Raw genomic sequence first — 19256 nt, 5'->3', positions numbered from 1 at the left:
GGCGCCCGCCCAGCGCGGCCGGGCCGGCGGGCGTATGGCTCCGGCTCCCGCGCCCCCGCTGTCGTCGCGGTCGCCGCAGCAGCCATGTACTCTGCGGGACCCCCGGCCGTCCCGGCCCCGCGCCGCTGTCGCCGACCCCCGCCCGGACGCCCCATGCAACCGCCGCGGCCTCCCGCTCCCGCCCCGGTCCCCGCCGCGCGGCCGCCGCCCCCCGCGCCCGGGCCGCGGCCCCGCGTCGCCGTGAAGATGGCCTTCCGCAAGGCCTACTCCATCAAGGATAAGCTGCAGGCCATCGAGCGCGTCAAGGGCGGCGAGAGGCAGGCCAGCGTCTGCCGCGACTTCGGCGTGCCGGGCGGCACGCTGCGCGGCTGGCTCAAGGACGAGCCCAAGCTGCGCTGGTTCCTGGAGCAGCTGGGCGGCGAGGTGGGCACGCAGCGCAAGAAGATGCGGCTGGCCAACGAGGAGGAGATCGACCGCGCCGTCTACTCGTGGTTCCTGGCGCTGCGCCAGCACGGCGTGCCGCTGTCTGGGCCACTCATCCAGGCGCAGGCCGAGGCCTTCGCGCGCCAGATCTACGGGCCCGAATGCACCTTCAAGGCCAGCCACGGCTGGTTCTGGCGCTGGCAGAAGCGCCACGGCATCTCTAGCCAGCGCATCTACGGCGAGGCCGAGCCCGTGGCCGCCGGCCCCGCGCCTGGCCCGCCCGTCAACCAGGAGCCCGCGCAGCCCACCCGCGCCGGGCCCCTGCCCGACCGCGCCGCGAGTACCCCGGCCCCCGCCGAGGGCGGCTACGGCGACGAGCAGATCTACAACGCCAACGTCACGGGCCTCTACTGGAAGCTGCTCCCAGAGCAGGCTGCACCTGTGGGTGCGGGGGGCTGCGGCCGCCGCTGGCGGGGCGACAGGGTGACGGTCCTGCTGGCCGCTAACCTCACCGGCAGCCACAAGCTGAAGCCGCTGGTCATCGGGCAGCTGCCAGACCCACCAAGCCTGCGCCACCACAACCAGGACAAGTTCCCTGCCTCCTACCGCTACAGCCCCGACGCCTGGCTCAGCCGGCCGCTGCTGCGCGGCTGGTTCTTCGAGGAGTTCGTCCCCGGTGTCAGGCGCTACCTGCGCCGCAGCTGCCTGCAGCAGAAGGCCGTGCTGCTGGTGGCCCACCCGCCCTGCCCCAGCTCTGAGGCCAGGATGCCTGCCCTGGAGGAGAGCGAGGAGACCCGCAGGAGGTGCCGGCCCGAGCCCACCGGTCCCCCGGAGGAGCTGCAGACCCCCGACGGGGCTGTGCGGGTGCTGTTCCTGTGCAGGGGCAGCGGCCGGGCGCACATACCCGCCCCCCTGGAGCAGGGGGTGGTGGCCGCATTTAAGCAGCTGTACAAGCGGGAGCTGCTGCGGCTAGCCGTGTCCTGCGCCGGGGGGTCCCCGCTGGACTTCATGCGCAGCTTCATGCTCAAGGACATGCTGTACCTGGCGGGCCTCTCCTGGGACCTGGTGCAGGCGGGCAGCATTGAGCGCTGCTGGCTGCTGGGCTTGCGGGCTGCCTTCGAGCCCCGGCCGGTGGAGGAGCGCGCCGGGCAGCCTGCTGGCCAGGCCGAGGAGGCCGCGGAGCACAGCAGGGTGCTCAGCGACCTCACGCACCTGGCAGCCTTGGCCTACAAGCGCCTGGCTCCTGAGGAGGTGGCCGAGTGGCTGCACCTGGACGATGATGGGGGCCTGCCGGACGGTGGCAGAGAGGACTGGGGCCCCAGCCGGCCTCCCGTGCTGGTCCCTGGGGGCCCCCTGCTCCCTGCCAGCCTACCCTCAGCGGTGGCAGGAGGAGCAGAGGAGGAGGAGGAAGAGGCCATCCCCACTGCTGGGGAGGCCGTTCGGGGTCTGGAGACAGCGCTGCGGTGGCTGGAGACCCAGGACCCCCGGGAGGTGGGGCCGCTGAAGCTGGTGCAGCTGCGCTCGCTCATCAGCACAGCCCGGAGGCTGGGGGGCATCGGGCCCTCACCCATGGTTCCCGATGACGGGCTGTGAGCAAGCCCGCCCCTGCAGCCCCCAGTGGCCTTCCTCCTGAGGCACTTGGAGTAGGGGACAGACAGAGACCCCATCTTGCCTTGCCTCCCCTAGGGTGGCCCACCTCCAAGGCTCAGAGGTTGACAGGGATCCCGGCCTGGCCCAAGGGAGCCCTGTTGGTGAAGGGCCGGCCCCTCATGGCACCCTGTTTGGTGCGGGGGTAGCTGGAGGAGAGGCCGCAGCCACCCCTCCTCCTCAGCCAGGCTCCCTCCCACGCAGACCTGGCACACGCCACAGCACTTAGCAGAGCGTGTTCTCTCTCTGGCCCCCATGGGGCTTCCCCCAGCCACGTTCCTGTCCCCCCAGACCCGTAGCCCAGCACTTGCCCTGGACAAGGGCCCGGCGTCCGGTCCCCATGGACCACAGCCGTGTGGTCGTCCCAGCGGGAAGCACACCACTCATCTTTGGTTTGGCGCATTAACTCTGTTTTTTCCAGGTACTCTTCAGGCACCCAGGGCAGATGCTCGGGGGGGCTGGGAAAGAAGGATGGGGCTTTGAGGTTCTGGGTGCAGCCAGGGTTGTAGGTTTCTGTCCACGTGTTTTTTATCTTCCTTAAGGAAATGCTATTCTAAACAGCTCTCTTATTCCGTGGGGTTGACAAGCACTAGACCTGGGCCCCTGCCCCACACCCCACCAGCCTCAGGACGCGGAGCCATGCCGTCTTCTCGGAGCAGCCCTGCATTACCGCCAGCCACTCCAAGACAACCCTCAGTGCCTTAGCTCCCCTCCGAGGCTGCCCCGCTTCTGGCACTGCCAGGGGTGTAGCCGAGGAGCCGCTTCCCACAGGCCGTGAATTAGGCTTCTGGGTGGCACAGCTTGAAAGGAGGTGGCGAGGGCTCCGTGTGACCCTCCAGCTCCCACACTGTTCTGCTGCTCCACTCAGCTCTAGATTCAGGACCCTGTTGGGGACCTGAGACTGAGACACCCAGGTCTCCCAGGGGCTGCCCGGCAGAGATGCCCAGAGCCCCAGGGAGGGCTGGATTTGAGGCGCTGCTGCCTGCCTCGGTGCTCTGCATTTCTCTTCACCTGCCCCCGCCTCCTGGTGGTCCTGGGCTGTGGAAGCTATACCCAGGTGATGTGTTTGTGGGAGGGAAGGGCCGTGCATGGTGGCAGGGCCACGGGGGTGCCCCCAGAGCAAGGACGTCAGCTCTTCCTTGGAACCACCTCTAGTCAAAACACCCACACATGTACGTGTATGCGTCAGACGTGAAAGCTGATGGATGGTGTGGAGGATTCCAGGCGAGAAGGGAGGCGTGGACACCAGCCCTGGCCAAAGCCTCCACCTCACCTGCTGCCTTGCTGCACTAGCAGCTGCGGCAGGCCTGCACCTGGCCCGCGCCTCTGGCCTCAGGATGTCTTGCGTGTCACACCACCAGGGGCCCAGGCGAGCGTGCCATTTCACCATGGCCCGGCTGCGGGACCTCTGTCCTGCAGGGCCCTGCAAGGGGCGGACCTGGAGCCCGGGTGGGTGCTGGGCCAGGTGGTCTCTGGTGGTGTCCTCGGTGCCACCCCTCTCGCCAGGTTCCCAGTCTCACCTCTGATCCTCTGTCCCCAGGGTCTGGGCAGGGGGGCTGCGGTTGATGTTGAGAACTGGGTGTCGGGACAGAGCCTCCTGCCTCATCCCCTCTGGGGCACTGAGGCTGCACCCCAGAAGGCAGTTCTGGCCAGTGCCCGGCCCCAGATGGCAGCGCGAGAACGAGGCACAGCGCAGGCTGGTCTGGGCCTTGAAGAGCCAGGGCCCTGTTGAGGGTGGGGCTGGGGACACCTCACGCGAGGGTCTCTGAAGTCCTCCTCCCTAGAGTGCAGGCCCAGCTCCCAGGGCTCAGCTCTGTGAACTGTGGGGAGAACGGCCAAAGTGCCTTGCTGTGGTTACTGCTGGGCCCATGGCATCTCAGCTGCCAGGCTCTCCGCTCCTGTTCACCATTATCTGCTGAAACCTTAAGGCTGCGAGGGTCACAACTTTCAAGCCAGCAGCCTCAGGGCTGGCCTGGCAGGCTCAGCGGTGGGCAGGAAGTGCTGCCCGTGGCTTCTGCTGATACCAGCCCACCAGGGGGGTCAGGAGAGCGAACTCACCCATGTGAGGCCAGACTTGCCTGAGGGGCCACACACCGGGTAACAAGCCCCCAGGTGACAGCCGTACCACGGATGGAGCCCTGGAGCCTGCAGTGAGGAAGGGGCCTTGCCAGTGCGGGGTTGGCCCCGAGCCTGTGGGCCCGAGAGCAGGTCAGGATCTTGGGGGCAGGAGGGCTGGAGTGGGCTATGGGGTGCTTGCTCTGTCAAGGGGTCTTTTCACAGCCAGCCTCACTTTATAATAAAGGCCGAATATGCCCGCTTCACACAAGCTCTGTCCCAGTCTTACTTTTGTAACTGCATCCAGCACGTGGCTCCAGAAGCCCATCTGAGAAGCGGGGAGGAACAGCAGTGGCCCCACAGGTGCCTCATGCAGACTGGCCACCTCAGGGCAGGGCTCCATCCAGCCTGGGCCCAGGGACTTTGTTGGCAGACACATTGCTGAGGGGGGTGATGGGAAACGGAGGGGAGCCCCGTCTGCACCACCTGCTCAAGTCTGAGCCCAGGGCCTTGCTGATGGCCCTCCAGGCACGGGGATTTCATTTTATCTACCTCCAGTGAAACATTGATCACTCCATGTTATAGGACAGCATCTTTATTTCCATTTTAAAGGTTAAAAAAAAAAGGTGAAGAAATGGACTCTGGCTGACCCTTCTAACTAGTACAAGGGCTGGGGTCAGACAAGCAGTGCCTGGCTGAGGGCCAGTGGGACACTGAGGCTGGAACTTAGGGAGGGGCTTGAGGCCAGGCGGCAGAGTGCAGGTGGCCGGTGGTCCATCAGCCCTGTTCACAGACGCCCCGCAGCTGGCAGGTGGCAGGAAGGGACTCTAGCACTTGGGCCTGTGTGGGATGGGGCGGTCCCCCAACAAAGGCTCCACGTTTCTGGTTTTCCTGGCTTGTTGGTCCCTTCACAGACATGTTCAGAACCAAATCCTGCAGAGGCCAGGCCACAGGAGCTTAGGGTCTAGGAACGGGCCACACTGCTGTGTTCCCTGTGGGCCAGGGCCCCTTCTCCCTGCAGGGCTTGCAGGACAGAGGGGACCTGAGCCACCACGGGGGAGGGGTTCCTGCTGAGCTCCCTGGCCCGGCAGGTGGCAGCCTCCACAGCGCTCATGGCCGTGGCCCGCAGCCCGCCTTGCTCCAGCACATGGAGCCCGTAGATGGTAGTGCCGCCCGGCGTGCACACGTCAGTCCGCAGCTGAGCTGGGTGCTGCCCCTTCTGCAAAAGCACCTTGGCCGTCCCCTGGGTAGAGGCATTGGGGTTAAGGGGGAAGGGGCGGTGCTGGCAGCCCGTCTGCAGCTCACCCCCCCAGCACCCCGTCTCAGCTCAGGCCGGCTGGCCGCCTCCCCATGCTGACCCTCCCCTTCCACACACTCCCCAGGCCGTGCAGCAGGGTCTCACCAGCAGGGTCTGGGCAGCAATGCGGTGGGCCAGGCCACTGGGCATGCCCATTTTGATGGCACCTTCGGCCAAGGCCTCGGAGAAGGCACACACCTGTAGCAGTGGGGGTGGGACGGGAGTCAAAGCTAGCCCTCCCTGGGACTCGGCACCCAGCCTGGAGAAGGCTGGGCACCTTTAGAACAAGGCCCAGGGCACCAGCCACCAGAGCCAAGGCCAGAGCCCAGTGGTCTGCCAAGAGGCCGGCCTCAAAGGCCCAGGAGGGCACTGACGGGGGGTGGGCACACAGGGGCAGCTGAGGACCACAGGCGGATCCCTGGGGGCAGGGGCTATTGCAGGGGCTTGGAAAGGCCCCACTTTGTGGAGGGAGGGCTGTCCACCACACTCACAAAGGCTACGCCGCTGCCGCTGAGGCCGGTATGGACGTCCACCTGGGCCTCAGGCACCTCCTCGCACTGCCCACAGGCCTCCAGCAGGGACCGCAGGAGCTGGGCCTCATAGCTCCCAGCGCAGCAGCCCCGCGCCATCACCATGGCACCCTCCTGGACGATGCAGGGCAGGTTGGGTGAGACCCTGAGCACCCGAGCCATCGGGGGCAGCAGCTGCCAGAGAGAGGCTGCGGTCAGTGAGGCCTCTGCCAGCCAGCGGAGAGACTCTGATCCCCAACCCACACATGCTGGCTTCCGGAAGGGCCAGGCCTTGGCTGCAGCCAGTCTGGGATGGCCGGGGTGGGAAGTCGAGTCTGGTCAGCAGAGCCCAGCTTGGGATCAGCATCTCAGCCCCACCGCACCCTCAAGGGCCGCTCACCTTCTCCAGGGTGCTTAGGGACACCCCGGCGGCCACAGACACCAAGATGTGCTCAGCAGTGACGGCAGGAGCCACCTCCACCAGCACAGCCGGCAGGATGTGGGGTTTGGTGGCGAAGAAGACGAGGGAGCAGCTATGCAGCACCTCCAGGTTGGAGTGGGTGGTCTGGCAGCCCATGGCCTGCAGCAGGGATGCCAGAGCCAGGCCTGTCAGTGGGCATCCTCCAGACTGCAGCCCCGCTGCCGGCCCCCGCTGTGGACGGCTCTACTCCCAGTGGCCAGACCACCCGTCCCTGCTCAGGACCCGACCTCAGGTGGGCCCTGACGACAGCACGGCCTCAAGCCCTCTGAGCCCGTGAGTGCCCATGACGTTCCTGCCCACCCAGCACGCACACCCCTTTACCCAACCCTGGCGCTCCACAACCTTGACATTCCTTCTGGCTTTTGACGTCCCCTTCCCCAGTCCAGGCCATCTCAAAACTTTAACCAAATAATCAGCACTTCCCTGGCCCCAAGGAGCGTCTGACGGCCAAGAGCCAAGAGCCACCTGGGAGCTGCCCGGCTCACCCGGAAACGGCAGAGGTTCCTGTCGGAGGGCGCGCTGGCCAGCACGTGCTCAGCTTCCACTTTTCCTGGAGGGAAAGGCAAAGAAGAGCCGGGGTGTCAGTGAGGAAGGCGGGGCGGTGGAGTGACCCAGCCAGGTCTGCAAGTCTCTGAGGCTCAGCCACACCTGGGCCATCCGGAGCCTCTCGAGGAAGCCAGGAGCTCAGCGGGGCAGCTCCACTCGGCCGAGACCAGACCAGACCACCAGCCTCACTTGATTCTACCCGGCAGTCATCGCCACCTACCTGCTGCCGACGCCGAGTCCAGACACGTTGCTGGACACAGGGACCAGGAATTTGCGTTGTCTTGTGAGGACACGGATCCCAGGGACTGCTGCCTCTGGGAATGGGAAGGCTGGGGAGGGGGCATGGTGGGTACAGAGGCCCAGGAAGGGAGGGTGCGGGGTGAGGGTGAACCCTGGGAAGAGGGTGTGTTCATGGGTGTGTTTGTGCTGGGACATCCAAGCAGAGAATGCCTGGTTGGCAGAATACTCTACAGGTCAGATTTCTACAAGGTCTAACAAGAAGGCAGAAATGCACCCCACAACCTGGACAGATGGTGGCAGCCACCATGCGTTGCCTGCACTGTGTCAACACAAACTCTATGGAGCTGGGGGTAGCAGGTAACACTCCAAGTTTTACAAGTAAACAACTGAGGCCTGCAATAAACTGCTTTCTGATGATTTTCATCTCTCTAGACCTTGACATACCACTAAAGGCAAAAAGCTAGTCCATAATCACCACATAAAGATCCTAAATACTGTGGAGCACAATCAGGACAGCACCACCATTCCTGCTGTAGTTCATTTCAGTAGCTCAGTCACGTCCGACTCTGCAACCCCATGGACTGCAGCAGGCCAGGCCTCCCTGTCCATCACCAACTCCCGGACCTTGCTCAAACTCATGTCCATCGAGTCGGTGATGCCATCCAACCATCTCATCTTCTGTCGTCCCCTTCTCCTCCTGCCTTCAATCTTTCCCAGCATCAGGGTCTTTTCCAAGGAGGTTCTTCACATCAGGTGGCCAAAGTATTGCAGTTTCAGCTTCAGCATCAGTCCTTCTAATGAATATTCAGGACTAATTTCCTTTAGGATGGACAGGTTAGATCTCCTTGCAGTCCAAGGGACTCCGAAGAGTCTTCTCCAAAACCACAGTTCAAAAGCATCCATTCTTTGGTGCTCAACTTTCTTTATAGTCCAACTCTCACATCCATATATGACTACTGGAAAAACCATAGCTTTGACTAGATCGACCTTTGTTGGGAAAGTAATGTCTCTGTGTTTTAATATGCTGTCTAGGTTGGTCATAACTTTTCTTCCAAGGAGTAAGGGTCTTTTAATTTCATGGCTGCAGTCACCATCTGCTGTGATTTTAGAGCCCAAAAAAATAAAGTCTGTCATTGTTTCCATTGTTTCCCCATCCTTTTGCCATGAAGTGATGGGACCAGATGCCATGATCTTCTCAACCAATGATTTTGCCTGCCCCCAACACTGGCAGGGTCTGGAGACATTTTGGCTCTCACATCTGGGGATGTTACTGACCTCTCATGGGGAGAAGCCATGGAAGGGAGCTAAACACCCTACAATGTGAAGGATAGAGGATGATCTGGCTTCGAATGTGCAGTGCCGGATACCAGGAGTGCCGCTGGCAAACAAATCAAAAGAGTCGTAGGCTCAGAGCGGTCAGGCAACTCGACAGAGGCACAAGATCTCACTCTAAGCTAGGACTGTCCAAGAGAAACATCGCTCAACCCATACATGTCACTTTACAACTTCTAGTAGTCATATTAAACAATCAGGAAATAACAAATTTAATTATAATACATTTTATTTAAACTAAGGTAGCCAAAATGTATCCTTCCAACAGGTAATCAATATTAAAAATTACTAAGATTATTTTCTGTTTGTGTGCTGAATCTTCCAAACTTGGCGCATATGTTATTTTATGCACTCATAGTGGAATACCAGAGCACCTGACCTGCCTCCTGAGAAATGTGTATGCAGGTGAAGAAGCAACAGTTAAAACTGGACATGGAAAAAAAAGGGAAAAAAAAAAAAAAACTGGACATGGAACAACAGACTGGTTCCAAATAGGAAAAGGAGCACGTCAAGGCTGTATATTGTTACCCTGCTTATTTAACTTATATGCAGAGTACATCATGAGAAACACTGGGCTGGAAGAAGCACAAGCTGGAATCTAGATTGCCGGGAGAAATAACAATAACCTCAGATATGCAGATGACACCACTTTTAGAGCAAAAAGCAAAGAAGAACTAAAAAGCCTCTTGATGAAAGTGAAAGAGGAGAGTGAAAAAGTTGGCTTAAAACTCAACATTCAGAGAACTAAGATCATGGCATCTGGTCCCATCACATCATGGCAAATAGATGGAGAAACAATGGAAACAGTGACAAACTTTGTTTTCTTGGGTTCCAAAATCACTGCATATGGTGACTGCAGCCATAAAATTAAAAGACATTTGTTGTTTGAAAGAAAAGCTATGACCAACCTAGACAACATATTAAAAAGCAGAGACATTACTTTCCCAACAAAGGTCCATCTACTCAAAACTATGGTTTTTCCAGTAGTCATGTATGGATGTGAGGGTCGGACTAAAAAGTAAGCTGAGAGCCCAAAAAGTGATGTTTTCAAACTGTGGTGTTGGAGAAGACTCTTGAGAGTCCTCTGGACTGCAAGGAGATCAAACCAGTCCATCCTAAAGGAAATCAGTCCTGAATATTCATTGGAAGGACTGATGCTGAGGCTGAAACTCCAATATTTTGGCCACCTGATACGAAGAACTGACTCAATGGAAAAGACCCTGATGCTGGGAAAGATTGAAGGTGGGAGAAGGGGACGACAGAGGGTGAGATGGTGGGATGGCATCACCGACTCGATGGACATGAGTTTGAGCAAGGTCCAGGAGTTGGTGACGGACAGGGAAGCCTGGTGTGCTGCAGTCCATGGGGTTGCAAAGAGTCAGACACAACTGAACTGATGCACTCACAGTTCAGTTCAGTTCAGTTCAGTAGCTCAGTCGTGTCCGACTCTTTGTGACCCCATGAATCGCAGCACACCAGGCCTCCCTGTCCATCACCAACTCCCTGAGTTCACCCAAACTCACGTGCATCGATTCAGTGATGCCATCCAGCCATCTCATCCTCTGTCGTCCCCTTCTCCTCCTGCCCTCAATCCCTCCCAGCATAAGGGTCTTTTCCAATGAGTCAACTCTTTGCATGAGGTGGCCAAAGTATTGGAGTTTCAGCCTCAGCATCAGTCCTTCCAATGAACACCCAAGACTGGTCTCCTTTAGGATGGACTGGTTGGATCTCCTTGCAGTCCAAGGGACTCTCAAGAGTTTTCTCCAGCACCACAGTTCAAAAGCATCAATTCTTCGGTGCTCAGCTTTCTTCACAGTTCAATTCTCACATCCATAAATGACCACTGGAAAAACCATAGCCTTGACTAGATGGACCTTTGTTGGCAAAGTAATGTCTTTGCTTTTGAATATGCTATCTAGGTTACGTTCCTTCCAAGGAGTGTCTTTTAATTTCCTGGCTGCAATCACTATCTGCAGTGATTCTGGAGCCCAAAAAAAGTCTGTCACTGTTTCCATTGTTTCTCCATCTATTTCCCATGAAATGATGGGACCAGATGCCATGATCTTAGTTTTCTGAATGCTGAGCTTTAAGCCAACTTTTTCACTCTCCTCTTTCACTTTCATCAAGAAGCTTTTTAGTTCCTCTTCACTTTCTGCCATAAGGGTGGTGTCATCTCCATATCTGAGGTTATTGATATTTCTCCCGGCAATCTTGATTCCAGCTTGTGCTTCTTCCAGCCCAGCGTTTCTCATGATGTACTTTGCGTATAAATTAAATAAGCAGGGTGACAATATACAACCTTGACGTACTCCTTTTCCTATTTGGAACCAGTCTGTTGTTCCATGTCCAGTTCTAACTCTTTCATATAGATTTCTCAAGAGGCAGGTAAGGTGGTCTGGTATTCCCATCTCTAAGAATTTTCCACAGTTTATTGTGATCCACACAGTCAAAGGCTTTGGCATAGTCAACAAAGCAGAAATAGATGTTTTTCTGGAACTCTCTTGCTTTTTCCATGATCCAGCGGATGTTGGCAATTTGATCTCTGGTTCCTCTGCCTTTTGTAAAACCAGCTTGAACATCTGGAAGTTTACGGTTCACATACTGCTGAAGCCTGGCTTGGAGAATTTTGAGCATTACTTTACTAGCGTGTGAGATGAGTGCAACTGTGTGGTAGTTTGAGCATTCTTTGGCATTGCCTTTTTTGGAAACTGGAATGAAAACTGACCTTTTCCAGTCCTGTGGCCACTGCCGAGTTTTCCAAATTTGCTGGCATATTGAGTGCAGCACTTTCACAGAGTCATCTTTCAGGATTTGAAATAACTCAACTGGAATTCCATCACCTCCACTAGCTTTGTTCCTAGTGATGCTTTCTAACAGCGCATCCCAATTCCGACCTCCTCGCGGTTACCGTGCGGACGGCTGGCTCTGAGCCTCTCCACTATATCCCCTCCAGCCGCGCTCCCAGAGGAAAGAGAGTCCGGAAAGGCAGAGTCCGCGAGCCGTTCCGGCCCACGCCCGCTGGCGAGCTCCACCCTGGGGCCCCTGCGTCTAGGAGGCCGCGCTGCTCTGGGATCCGCGGCGCAAGTGGGCACGGGACAGGTAAGCCCGCCCCTCCCACCTCAGGCCGGTCTCGGACGCCCCCTGGCCCCGAGCCCGGGGTCCCCAAGCGCCCTACGCCCGTGGCGTCCCACCTGCTTGGATGAGGCCCTGGGCGATGGCCTCCGCCATGCGGCCCGCGCCCACGAAGCCCACTCGCCTCCAGCCGGACTCCTCCGCCGCCGCCGCCATCACGCCGCTGCGCCGCGCCCCGCCCCACCCCCGCACTCAGCGGCGCCAATGGACTGCGAGGGCCTCACTTGCGCTCGTCCACTGGCTGCGGAGACCTCACGCTCCGCCCTCGCCCGGGGTTTCCGTGCGGGAGGCGGGGCGTCGCGAGGGGCGGGGGGGGACGCCGCGCAAAGCTTCTGATACACAGGTCGGCTGCTGTACCTGGGTGCTCCACTGGTGTGTGAATTTCGCAAGTAGCAACTTGAGAGGGTCCATTTACAAGCGAAGGGTCGGAAAGGGTGGAGGCTGCTGTGGGATGGGGTCCCTCGCGGGGCCAATGGGAAAGCACTGATGGACACACCGGCCAGCAGAGCTTCCAGAAAGGGGCGGCTGAGCAGATTCTGATGAAACTCCTGGCAGCCAGAATCTGGACTTCCGCTTAGCACTGGCACAGATCAGGAGCTATCGAGAGGGATTCTGCCGGCCTCTGGCCGGTTTCTGGGTGGGAACAGCGCGCGCTGGTTCTGTTTGGAGCCTGTGAGCAGTCGGGTGTGGAGGACAGGGCTGCCTATTCCGGGCTTGTGGTCAGCTTTCCCCCAAGTTGTAGTGGGTCCGAGTGACAGCATAAAATTGACGCAGCCAGTGAAACGTGGGAGCAGCGGTCTGCGGCTTTGCTGTTAAAGAAGCTCCTCAGGCCAGCCTGGGTTTTGGTTTCTGAGAGCCTCTCAGGGAGCTATGTAAGGAGGCAGGGCCTCCTTACATAGCTCCTTAGACCTCCTTAGACCTTCCTGAGGTGTAGGTCCCCAGGAGAGACCTGACCTCTCTAGTTGGTTCTAAGGAAGAGTGTGTGTGGCTAGAGACAGGAAGCACATTTGAGACTGAGAGGAGGAGGGTGGGTGTGGGGTGTGCTTGTAATTTGATTGACCTAGGAAAAATAAGCTAAGACTGCAGTTTTAAGATTGCATTTTAAAAACGTTTTGTTATTTTCTTTAAACTCTCCTTTAGCACGTTCTAAATTCTTCAGTGGGCTTACCAGATGGCTCAGTGGAAAGAATCTTCCTGCAACACAGGAGATGCAGGTTCAATCCCAGGGTTGGCAAGATACCCTGGAGGAGGAAATGGCAACCCACTCCAGTATTCTTGCCTGGGAAGTCCCATGGATAGAGGAGCCTCGAAGGCTCCATGGGGTCACAAAAAGAGTGAGACATGACTTAGCAACTAAAAAGTTCTTCAACAGTGAGAGTCCCTCACTCACTCAACACTGTCCCTTCAGTGAGAAGCCCCTGCTCTGGTGCTGGGAATGAAGCCCTCACAGCAGCAGAATGGACAGCCAAAGCCCTACCTGCAGACCTGCCCCTCTATGATACACACACCCCGCAAGGGACAGCTCAGGACATGCAACCACTGTTAGTGTCCTCCCAGGCACGTCCGGGCCTTTCTGCTCCTGCCCCCTTTCTCACTGGGCTGATCCAAGATCCATCTCAGGTGCCCATCTCCCTTAACCAGCAGACCCTTCATTAACAAATGGTTGGCACCCGGGAGATACACCATGAAGGCGGACCTGGTCCTGGAGCTCTGAGTCCTGTGGGTGAGGGAGGGGAGGAACTTCTGGAGAAGCAGGCCGGTGGGGTGGGCCTCAGAGAGGAATAACCATCTGGACAGAGACCTAGAAGGTAGGGAGGCACTGACACTATTGGGGAGAGTAATGGGGTGGTGACAAACGCAAGGTGTGCTCAGCCGGATGGGGCACAGAGGTCGGGACTGTGCCTAGCACGGGGGGGCAGCCAATGCTGCCCAGATACACAGATGTCATGACTGTGTGGGCACACCAGTCACTGGTCCGCACTCATGAAGAGGGGATCTGAGAAGAGGGGGATCCCAGAGCCAGGGAAGGTGCCTGGGTCCTGAGGGAGGCAGTCCCGCTCCAGCCTGGAGGCTGGGCACCCACAGCACTGCCTGAACGGCCAGGGTGCCAGTGGGTCAACCCATCTAGATCTTCCTGTTGAGGAAGGTGCCACTCACCTCCCTGCCTGCCAGGCCCACTCCTGCATGACACCTGTCACTGTCCTCGGGAGAAGGACAGGCTGGGCCCCAGCACCAAAGCTGCCACATGAGGGCTAGGGAGCTGAAGGGCCAGGTCAGGCTCCTCTCTGCTGGGGCCCCAGGGGAGCCTGAACCAGCAGACACTCTTCTCAGATCCCTCTGTGCCCGCCTGGCCTATCCAAACCCAGACCTGGCCTCTTTCCCCAAAATCCTAGGAGGAAGCGGGGGAGACCTGGGGAGTGTGGTTACCCAGGCCCACATGTGGCCGTGTGGAGAGGCTGGCTCTGGCCACCACACTGGGACCACTGCAGGTGCCCGGCACTTTGTCCCCACCAGCTGACAGCCCACCCTCTCCTGCCACCCGCCCACTCACCACTTCTCTGTGACTCCACCCACTGCCACCCTTCTGCCCCAGGGACAGTTGGTCACCATGGCCCAGCAGCTCTTGGGGGCTGGCCGGGCTCAGGAGGCAGTGCTGGGGTGGGGACGGGGGTGGCTGGCGCACAGGCCTGTGAAAATGCTCTTTATTGGCTCCCAGGGATTGGAAGTGGACACTCAGGGATGGAGTTGGGGAGCAGAGTGCTGGGCTTGGCTTCCCTGACGTGGACAGAGGCCCCACCAGACAGTCACTGAGGCCTGCCTCGGCAGACGGAGTGGAGCAGAGGCCAGCATCAGGAGGGCAGGCGGTGCCCCCGGCTCCTGGCAGGTTCTGAGAGTGGCTGCTGCTGGGTGCTGCCAGCCAGGCGCTGGGGAGGAGGTGGACCAGCTCCGGCCACAGGCTTCACTTCCGGGCCTGCTCGTAGTTGTCGGTAAACCAGGCACAGGTCTCCTTCACAGCTACAAAAGCGGGCAGATGAGGGCCAGGGCGGTCCTGACCTCCCTGGAAGGAGGATGGGGACCCAGGGAGTCCTGCCTCTGTGGTGAGGGCACGGAGGCCAAACCCGCGGAGCGTTCCCCCCAACTGGCACTGGGGAAGCTGAGGCCCGGGCAGGGGCAGTGGTGGCCCCCAGGAGAGGCCAGAAGGCCCTGAGGAACAGGGTGGGAGGCTCACCCTGCTTGAAGGGCGTGAACCGGAAGTCGGGCAGGTAGGCCCGCAGCTTGGCATTACTGGCCGTCTTCTTAAACTGCCCATCTGACTTGGTTGTATCAAACTGGGCACCTGGTCAAGGCCTCAGCACAAGGGGAAGCCCCGCTGCCCCCCACCTGCCCTTGAGCCTGGCCCAGCTTTCCCAGGAAGAGCCTCCAGAGCAGAGCAGCAGTGCCCCCATCCCCCGGCCGCCAGGGTGAGTGCCATGGGGGCACCAGGGCACAGTCTTCTGCAGGGAGGCCCGAGGCACGCCAGCCTCCAACCAAAGGATACAGTGACCTCCCCGTGGAAGTCCATGGCCTCCACCACGGCCTCAGCTGCCTCCTGGACGGACACCTCGTCCTCCTCGCCCACTGTGGGTAGCCAGGGGCCAAAGGCCAGGTCAGGCCCCCGCTGCCCGGCCCCCAGAAGCCCCCTCCCTGCTCGGCGGCTCCTGGGACAGACAGGGTCCCGCCCAGCTGGTGGGGGTGGGGGTGGGGGTGGAGCTGCTGGGCGCCCACCTGACAGGATGATGGGCTCCACCTCATCGTACTCCCGCAGGGCCCAGATAAAGAGCCGGGCCAGGTCCTGCCGGTCAGACGTCCGGGGTCAGAGGCCACCAGTGACAGCCCACAGGCACATGTCCCCTCTCCAGCCCAGGTCCCTCCCTTTGGGCAGTGGCCGGCCAGCTGTGCCCCAACTCCCTCCAGATGAGCTCAGAGCTACCCCAGTGACTCTCTCAGGGACAGGAACCTACAGGGCCCCAGCGAGGATGGGGGCAGCCTGGACCCCCACCCTTTCCCAGGCTCCCTCCCGCCTGCCCACGGCCAGCTCAGCGGCCCCGGGAGATGTTCTAGGGGACAGCCGTGCCCCTCTGCGGCACCGACCAGTGAGTAGATGAACTGCCTCCGGGGCCTCCCCGTGCCCCACACCGTCAAGGCTGAGCCGCTGCCTGTGGGTCAGGAGGGCAAGTGTCAGAGGGGCTGTGGCAGCATCAGCCGTCCCCTCTCCCCGGGCTGCGCCCCAGGGGCCCCCGTGGGCGGCGGGCACTCACTCTTGGCCAGGTGCACCTTGTGGATGAGGCCAGGCAGTACGTGGCCGTCCTCGATACTGAAGTTGTCGTGGGGCCCGAAGACGTTGGTGGGGATGACAGCGGTGAAGGTGCAGCCGTGCTGCTGGAAGTAGGCCCTGCGGCGGCACAGCGTCCCCTCTGGCCCTCACCCTGGGGCCACTGGTCCGCCCCACCCCGAGTCCCACACCCCAGCCAAGGTCTGGGAGCCCTGCCGGGCCGCCCCCTGGGCCCACCCACCGCGGGGCACCCGGGCCCCCTTCCCCAGCCTTGACTGGCCTCCGCCCGGGGGGCACAGGAGGAGGACCTGTTCTGCACGTCGATCATCCTCTTGGCATAAGAGTAGCCAAAATTGCTGCTGTGCGGCGGCCCGTTGTGAATCTGGGGGAGCAGAGGACCCGCTGCTTCTCAGCCCCGCCCCCAGGCGAGGCCCCACCCTGCCCAGGCTCCTCCCCTCACCATGGTCTCATCGATAGGGTAGGTGGTCTTGTCTGGGAAGATGCAGGTGGACAGGCAGGAGACCACCTTGCGCACGCCCACCTCGAAGGCCGAGTGTAGCACATTATCATTGATGTGTATGTTTTTCCTCTGCGGGGTGGAGGGGGGTGGGGGCGGTGGGAAGCAGGGATCAGGCCCCTCCAGGCACGGTCCAAAGCCTCACCTGCTCCTCCAGGGACTGAAGTGGGACGCACCCTGGAGGCCGCATCTGAGCCTGAGTTCCAGCTGCTCCCAGGGCCCACCCCCAGGACTGAAGGACGATCTAGGCCTGCCTCCCCTGAGGCTGCGGGAGGACCTCGGAGGAGAGGGCTACACCCCAAGCTCAGGGCTGAGCCCCACCCTCTGGGGCTGCTGAGGTGGTGCAGGAGCCCAGGGGGCCCAATCTGGCCCTGAGGCAGGAAAGGAAGATGGGGCCCTTCCACACCCCCAACCCAGGAGCTCACCCCTGGCTCTACTGCTCAGTAGCAGTGAAGCCTTGGCCAGCCACATCCCTCCTAGGGCCTCACTTCCCTCTCTGAGAACATGAGCTGGCCGGGGCATTTGGGTGGTCTGGGGAGAGGGGAGAGGTGGTGGTCAGGCAGCCTCCTGGGAAGGCTGTCACTGAGACGAGGAGGACAGACGCCTGTGCAGAATCTGGTCTAAGCTTCCACCATCCCAGGCCCAAAGCAGGGCTGAACCACACCAAGGCCAGTGGCAGAGACATGGACAGCCCTCATGGGCAAAGCCTGGCAGGGGCAGGGCCCTGGGAGAGCCCAGCTTACACCTCAGCAGCCCAGGGTGCACCCCAGGCTCAGTGCAGCTGGACCTCCTGGGAGCAGGGGCATCTGGAGGCCCAGGAGGCAGGAAGCAGGTAGGGCAGGGTCACACGGCAAATGCTGGCTTCTCTCAGCTCACCCAAACCCCATTTACCTCTTGGGCTTTCCCTACTGGGCCAAATGTCCCCCAGCCTACCTGTGTGCCCCTCTGCCTACAGCCCAAGTGTAGGGCACTGGGGGCCCTCAGGGCTGCCCCCCCGGCTGGGCCAAGCCCTGACCCTCAGGAGCTTCGTGAAGCCAGAACAAGAACTTGGGAAGCTGGCCAAAAAGTCCCCAAAATCCAGGATCCTGGCTCCCAGTGCTCACTGGGGCTCTCCCTTACCCAGAAGTCCAAATTGTATTTGATATTCCGGAACAGGCCCCCCACCATTGCAGCAAGATGGATGACGTGTGTGGGCTGGACCTGTTGAAACAGCGCTCGGGTCTGTGCAGCATCCCTGTGGGGAAGCCAGGCCATCAGGGGCTGCTTGGAAGCCCAAGGGAACGAGCGTCTTGGCTCAAGGCACTGGGGGCAGGAGCCAGGCAGGGCCAAAGGTGGGAGGGGCTGCCAAAAGGGAAAGTGGCCAGGCCAGGCCCTGGCAGGTAGGAGAGTGTGGGCTTCCAGGAAGAGAAAGGAGGAAGTTTGCCCAGGAGCAAAGCTGTGCACACCCCGGCCAGGCCAGCCACCTGGCAGGGAGGGCCCGGATGCGAGGCCCCGCCAGGGACAGGGCTGGCCCGGAGCACTCAGTCTGGAGAGGGCACAGTAGGGGGTGCTCCAGGGATGGGCGGACTCACGTGAGATCGGCATCCTTGGAGGAGACAAACACCCAGTCCTCTCCGGGCAGCCTGGCCCCATCTTCTACCACCTTCTGGATGGCTCTGCCCACCAGCCCTGAGCCCCCAGTCACTAGGATCCGCCTGGTCCCCCGAGGATCACCCATGGTGGCTACACCTGTAGGGCCAAATGGTGTGAGGCTGAGGCCATTGCTCCCATCCCACAGAACCCCACTCCCCTGAGCTGCCCCAGCCCAGGGTCACTGCCCCTAGCACTGGGGCACAGTATGAGGTCACTAGGCCAGGGAGACTGCCTGCTGGGGACCAGGCAGACCCAGCTAGCCTGAGCCATCCGCTCCTCTCAGCTCTGTTCCCCAGGGAGCCCTGTGCCTACCACTCAGCCCAGAGAACCAGGCTCTGCCCTGTGGGCCCAACCCTGACCCCCACTGGGCCAAGAAAGAGAATATTTGGCTCCTCTCTGGCTCACAAGAAGGGAGGCAGCCAACTTTGGGTCTGGGGCTTTCTGGCCAAAGTCCATATGCTACTGACTGCGGGAAGGGGCGGCGGCTGTGTTTGCAGCCCAGTGCCCACTCCAGCTAGCTTTGGAAAGCTTGGTTCCTTCTGGGCAGGCAGAGCTTCTGGCTACCTGGAGAAATGGACAGGCTTCAGGGCGCCACCACCTCGTAGGAACCTATCCTGGGGGCTGGAAATCTGCTCGGGCAGCTACCGGAGGACTTTGAACTCCCCGATGCAGAGCCCGACGGGCAGCCCGGACCAGAGGGGGCCCTTCCCGGACATTCTGCTGCTCCTGATGGCACGGGCAGTGTAGCAGCAGGCCCTGGGGTAGACGCTACCGCGGCCGGGCCCCTCCCACGTTTCCCCAGGCGCTTCCCAAGCCCTCCACCCCTGGACCCACCTCTGAGCCCATTCGCACAGTGCAGTTGGGCCCCCTTCCGTGCTTCCTGGTCCCTCCCACGCCCCCAGTTCCCGGCACCCTTCAGACATTTCTGATTGTCACGGGGCACCCAAGGTCCAAGACCCAGATCGCCATGCCACAGCGCCCCTCGCCTTCTTACCCACCTGCCCGCAGGGCCGCTTCCGGCGCCGGCTGAGTGCCCAGCCACGCGCCGGGGCCAGGTGGAGTGGGCAGGACCAGGTCGGCCCTCCCGCGGCACTCTGGGAAGTGGAGTCCTCGAGGGCCGCCCCGGGAGCTGC

General features: G+C 60.6%; 3 protein-coding genes across 5 annotated transcripts; 1 reads left to right on the top strand and 2 right to left on the bottom strand.

The window, feature by feature from the left end:
- Nucleotides 1-4396, top strand: TIGD5 (tigger transposable element derived 5). Its single transcript, XM_005215279.5, has one exon. It carries the CDS (start codon nt 85-87, stop codon nt 2014-2016), a length of 1932 nt encoding a protein of 643 aa, XP_005215336.2. The 5' UTR covers nt 1-84; the 3' UTR covers nt 2017-4396.
- A 310-nt stretch (nt 4397-4706) lies between these two features.
- On the bottom strand, nt 4707-11827 carry PYCR3 (pyrroline-5-carboxylate reductase 3). The gene is given in 6 exon segments (NM_001014906.1): nt 4707-5368; nt 5528-5620; nt 5914-6126; nt 6332-6511; nt 6898-6962; nt 11722-11827. Coding segments are annotated over 6 exon segments (927 nt in total). The 5' UTR covers nt 11819-11827; the 3' UTR covers nt 4707-5089.
- Nucleotides 11828-14333: 2506 nt separating this feature from the next.
- On the bottom strand, nt 14334-19210 carry GFUS (GDP-L-fucose synthase). 3 transcript variants are annotated; one of them, NM_001046139.3, is given in 11 exon segments: nt 14334-14677; nt 14892-14991; nt 15201-15280; nt 15428-15494; nt 15794-15858; nt 15961-16094; nt 16283-16356; nt 16435-16563; nt 17611-17725; nt 18063-18219; nt 19122-19210. In NM_001046139.3, coding segments are annotated over 10 exon segments (966 nt in total). In that variant the 5' UTR covers nt 18209-18219; nt 19122-19210; the 3' UTR covers nt 14334-14621.
- Nucleotides 19211-19256: the final 46 nt, after the last annotated feature.

This window comes from Bos taurus, chromosome 14 (genome assembly GCF_002263795.3).
Source record: "Bos taurus isolate L1 Dominette 01449 registration number 42190680 breed Hereford chromosome 14, ARS-UCD2.0, whole genome shotgun sequence".
Lineage (NCBI taxonomy): Eukaryota > Metazoa > Chordata > Mammalia > Artiodactyla > Bovidae > Bos > Bos taurus.
The sequence above is the reverse complement of the archived record's forward strand: the minus strand, read 5'-3'. Positions and strand labels throughout refer to the sequence as shown.